This window comes from Marmota marmota, unplaced genomic scaffold (genome assembly GCF_001458135.2).
Source record: "Marmota marmota marmota unplaced genomic scaffold, marMar, whole genome shotgun sequence".
Classification (NCBI taxonomy): Eukaryota; Metazoa; Chordata; class Mammalia; order Rodentia; family Sciuridae; genus Marmota; species Marmota marmota.
Window position 1 is genome coordinate 11,768,744 of NW_026000205.1, and position 5,279 is coordinate 11,774,022.

Sequence of the window (5,279 nt, forward strand, 5' to 3'; positions counted from 1 at the left end):
AGAGAGAGAGAGAGAGAGAGAGAGAGAGAGAGAGAGAGAGAGAGAGAAATACGGGCTGGGGAGCCCCATTCCAATAAAAGGTGGGACCTGACCCCAGCCCGCATGGATGTAGGGGTGGGGGCTTCAGCGCGCAATCACAAGGCCTGCACCCAACCTCCATCCAAAAGGCCCTGTTTTCTGTGTTGGTCCAAAGAAGATGTGCTTTTGCTCACTGGGCATTGATGTCCACTTTTTCTGGAAACAAGTCTTCATTTCATCTTACATTGTTCTTGAAGGACAACCCCCTGTGCATCCCCCCTACCCCCCACCCCCACGTGCATCAAGTGCACAGTGATTCAATGAGAACATACCATCAAATCTGTTCAAGAGACCTGGGTCTCCTTGGGATTTGTTTTGCTATTAGGGAAGAAACATTTGTAGCTAGAGCTGCAAAGCTGGGTGAGGTGTCTAAGCCTGGAGTTTAGGTGGAGGTCTCTGTCTCTGTGTGTAGGAGCGGCTGCTTGGAAAGGAAACTGACACAATTAAAGTAGATTTGAGGGCAACTGGATCTAGCAGTACCTGAAGCCAGTATGCCCCCAGGGTATTTCCATTTAAGCAAACTGGTCAAAATCTCTCTCTTTTTTGCTATATTAGGGATTTGGATTGGGGATCCTAATCATGCTCAGCAAGTGCTCTACCACTGAGCTATATCCCAGGACCTGTTTTTATTTTTTTTTTGACACAGGGTGTCCCTAAGTTGTTGAGGCTGGCCTTGAATCTGTAATCCTCCTGCCTCAGCCTCCCAAGTCACTGGGATTACAGGTGGGTGTCACTGTGTTTGAAAAAAATCTTAATTTTGTGGAAAGTGGGGCATCACACTTTCTACCTGATAAACCCCAGGCCCTAATTCCTCTCTTCCCTCTCCATAAAATGTCCTCGTTGCTGCTTACACTTGCAAACTCGGAGGCCGCATTAATCAAAACCATCTTTATTATTTAAACAGCATCCTGTCCTCAGGGGCCTCCAGACAGGAGCCCCCAGAGGGCAGAACAATATTTACAAGGGTCGGGAGGGTGAGGCTTGGATGGTCCGAGGCAGAGTGAGCCCCCCACTGTGGAAGACAGGACCTTGGAGGAGGGCGTCCCTGGGCCTGTGGACTGGTTCAAGAGGAAGAGTGTTCCCTCCTGGGCTCAGCGTGGATCCTGTCGTGTGGAGCTGAAGCCACCCAACCTCGGGCCCCGGACAGGTGTGCTGCGAGGAGCCGCCACAGGTCAGAGCTGGGTCACCATGCCGCTGGCTTCGGAGTGAGTCTGGGGACAGACAGCTGGGGCTTCTGAGGTCCGAGGGGCTTCCCCCAAAGTCCCACGAGCCATCTCCCTTCCCCAGAAGACTGGAGACCCATCGGTCCCCCAGGGCGCCTTCTTCTAGGGTGCCCAAAATTTCAGCCTCCCCTTAGCACCCCAGAGTCCCCCCAGTGGGGAGGGGACACCTCACCTTTATGGCCTGGAAGATCCACTCCCGGAAGTCACTGACTTTGGTGTAGACACCTGGCTTCTGGGCCAAGGCACAGCCAGTGCCCCAGCTCACGATGCCACAGAGCCGCCAACGTGGCGTCCGAGAGATGCTGTCCTCACACACAAAGGGACCACCACTGTCACCCTGGTGAGGGAAGGGCAAGGCGGCTGGAGGCCAGGAGGCCCTCTGTGCTCAGGCAGGGAGCCCCGCCGCCCACTGCCCTGGTCTCCGTCCCTGGGCAGCAGGGGCCCAGCTGTCCCCACACAGCCGTTACCTGGCAGGCGTCGATGCCACCCTCGGGGTAGCCGGCACAGAACATCTTGGGCTTGATCTGGTTCCCGTAGAAGTCGGGGCCGTTGCAGACATCCGTGCTGATGATGGGCACTCGGGCCTCCTGGAGCACCCGGGCCTGCTGGCCTGGGGGTGCGGGGGCAAGGCTGGCTGGAGCCCAGGAGCATGCACGACCCCCTCCCTCCTGGCGCCCACCCCACGACCCCCAGGGTCTCTACACACCAGGGCCTGTGGCTGTCCAGCGCACCGGACTGCCCCTCCCCTGCCCGGGTCAGTCTCCCTAATGACGGTGTCCAGGCAGGGCACAGGACTCACCATAGTACTGCGTGTTGCCCCAGCCCGTCACAGTGCAGATCTTGCCGTCCACCAGGGCCTGGTCAGCGGCCGGGAGACACACGGGCTGGATGTATTCTGTGACAGAGACCCCGTCGGTCCAGCCCCTGCTGGCCTGCCCAGCCCCGCCCAGCACAAGCCCGTTCAGCTGCCTCCACGTCCCCCCACCAGACCCTGTCCTCTGACCGTCTGTGATGCCCACAGTGACCCACCGCCTAGGCGAGCTCTCAGTGTGCTAAGTGCTCTCCTGTTCATCTCATCTCCCGTCAGCCCCGGGGGGTAGGGGCAGCCATGACCCCAGAGAAGGGAAACGAGGCCAAGTCACTTGACCAAAGTTTCATAACGAATCAATGGTGAAGTCAGAATTTGGACCTAGGTTGGCCCAATTTCTGAGCCTGTTTTATTAACCACAGCCATGGCACTACCCCCAGCCCAAAGGGCATCTTTGTGAAGAATCCTGTGTTGAGATGCTTGACTTCCACCTGTCATAACGAGAAATACGTAGCCCTACACCAAGAATGCCCCTCCGAGATGTGGCACCCTTGTGCAGTGCACAACCTTCCCAAGCGGTCCTGTCAGCCCTGACTGTTGACTTTTCCTGCCTGAGACTCAGAGGCCTCAGCTGTAAAATCAAAATAATGATCATGACCCACCGGAAGCACCCTGAAAATTTGGTGAGGCAGCATATGCCTGGAATCAAACAGCAAGTATTTGGTGACTAGTCACAGTAATAAGTGACAGTCACAGCAGTAACTGCTAACAGTTTTGGAGCATTTGCTCTGGACTGCTGATTCTCAAAGCTCTTTACTCGTTTGAACCCTTTTGATCGCCTCAACAACCCCAGGAAGTTGTTTTACAGTTGAGGAACAGGCACAGTACAGTGAAGCCACCTGCCCCAGATCCCACCGTCGACAAATACCCGGATCTGTCCCCAGAGCCCTCAGCCATGTGTCTCAAACCCGGCTGCTCCCCGCCCCCCCCCTCCACAGTCCTCATTTCAACATTGCTAAACCCTCCACTCTTCGCTAAGGAGCAAGGGAGCAAAAAAACGTATATCCCTCCCTTAAGTGAAAAACCTAGGATCTCAGATCACAAAAGAGAAAATGACCACAATAACGTGCATGCGGACACACGGCAGAGATACCGAACTCCCCGGCCCCCGGCCTGGCACCACGGGCAGCGCCAGGCAGCCCCAGCTCGGCTCTGCCATTTGCCAGCCGTGGAGCCTGGAGCGGTTTCCCTTCCCTGTGCGGGGACCCTGTGCAGGTGGGCCACGGGCTCTGTGAGATGCTCCTCGGGGCCACCGTGAGCAAGGGATGAGGACAGAGCCTGGCCCGTGGCAGGCACCGCGCTAGCGTGGAGGCTTGTGGGCAAAGCCACTACTGAGTCACCTCATGGCTTTACAGCCAGGCGTTACTTAAGGGTGGGGTCCGTATCTGAGAGAGATGGATCGTGACGTGACTTTGTGCAGATAGCACAGAACGTAGCTGATGCGACCTGAGATGCTTGAGGCCACATAAGCTCACGGGCCCACGTCCCCTGTACAGTCCATCACTGACCAACACCATCTCCTGTGGCCCATAACTACATCGCCACTGTATCATGATTTTCGTTACTATCACACTGGGGCCTGCGAGAGCTGGAACCCGAGGTCTATGCAGAGAACTGTAAAAGGAGGGACTCCTGGTGACCTCTCCACCGATCTGGCCTCTCCCTGTTTAGATTTCATACTTCACTTAATTATTCTGGGCAGCACGTTCGTGAGCTACACCTCCCAGGCCGTCCTGCTCACCAGCTTGGAACGTGCAAGTCCACGGCTTCAGTGTATTCCCAGACACACATGGTGACCACTCTGGACTTTAGAACATGTCACCACCCCCCAAAGAAACCCTGTATCCTTTACCAATCCTCCCAGTCTCCACAGTCCCGCTGCCCGCCCTTGGCAACCATGAACCCACTTTTGATCTCTATGGATTTGCCTGTTCTGGGCATTTCATAGGAATGGAATCACACAAGACGGGCTTCCTTCACTGGACAGAAGGACTCCCCAGTTCACCCGTGGTGCCGGGTGAACCCCTATCTTGTTTCCTTTTCATGGCCGTATAGGAGTCCGCTGTAGGGACGCACTCTGTTGTGTTTATCCATCTGTCAGATGATACGCATGTGGGTTGTTTTCATCTTTGGGCTTTTATAAATAATGCTGACGTGAACATTTGTGTACAGTTGTGTAGACACGCGGTGTCCCTCCTGGATGTGCATCCCAGGTATGGAACTGTCACATGGTCAACTGCCAGAACATTCCCAAGTGGCTGTACCCACTGCCCAGACTTAATGATCACTCATTCCCCTGATTACCATGAACACCTGGGTCATCAATGCATTCTAGTCTGCTCTTGTCCCCCTCCTTTGTCCTGTCTGTCTCTGGAGTCCCCAAGTCAAGGCTCAGCCCTGCCCCCGAGATGTACCTGTGAGGGGCAGGGGGCTGGACAGGTGGACCAGGGCGATATCATTGCTGTTCTCCTCACTGTTGGGGTCTCGAAAAGGAAGGTAGCCCCCGTGGTAGACCACGGCCTGCACCCCCAGCTGCATGCCCTGGGGCGAGGCCTGGGCCACAGCACCGGCAAAGACCCGCCATCGAGACAGGACCCGGTTCCGCCTGCCAAGGGACACGAGGGAAGGGTGGTGGCCGGCCAGGCACGGCCTCACCGCCTCTCCCCCTGGTGGGTGCTGTGGGGGCACTCACTCTGGGAAGCAGTGGGCAGCTGTCAACACCCAGTCCCCGGAGAGCAGGGACCCACCGCAGAGGTGTGCACCGTCATAGCGCAGACTGACTTGCCAGGGCCACCTGCCCAGGCTGGTGTCCTGGCCTCCCACAATGCGGTCCACGGGCAGCTTCCTGCGGCCACAGTCTGTGGGGGAAGGCATCGGGGTGGCAGGGTGAGGTGGGAGCCCAACAGAGGTCTGGCCCTGGGTTCTGAGAGCCCAGGGCTCATGATGGAGCGTCTGAGGACAGGAAGACCTGCCCCCGGGGGACTGAGGGGACAGAGCCTGGCCCTGCCCCACCCTGCGGTCTGAACTTGACACAGCCCCTTGGGGGACCTGCAGGGCCACAGCCCTGCCCTGGGGAGAGTCTAAGGGGCCATGTTCCCCCCCCCCCCCCC

The 5,279-nt window shown here is 57.1% G+C and overlaps 1 protein-coding gene across 1 annotated transcript in view; it reads right to left on the minus strand.

The window, feature by feature from the left end:
• Positions 1–957: 957 nt before the first annotated feature.
• Positions 958–5,279, minus strand: part of Hpn (hepsin) — a 15,886-nt gene continuing 11,564 nt past the window's right edge. The window contains exons 6-11 of the mRNA XM_048791264.1: positions 4,862–5,262; positions 4,584–4,774; positions 2,101–2,196; positions 1,769–1,911; positions 1,474–1,638; positions 958–1,289 (exon numbers count right to left, since the gene is read on the minus strand). Of these exons, the coding sequence (XP_048647221.1) occupies positions 1,251–1,289; positions 1,474–1,638; positions 1,769–1,911; positions 2,101–2,196; positions 4,584–4,774; positions 4,862–5,262 (1,035 nt within the window). The 3' untranslated portion in view covers positions 958–1,250. The remainder of the gene's footprint in view (positions 1,290–1,473; positions 1,639–1,768; positions 1,912–2,100; positions 2,197–4,583; positions 4,775–4,861; positions 5,263–5,279) is intronic.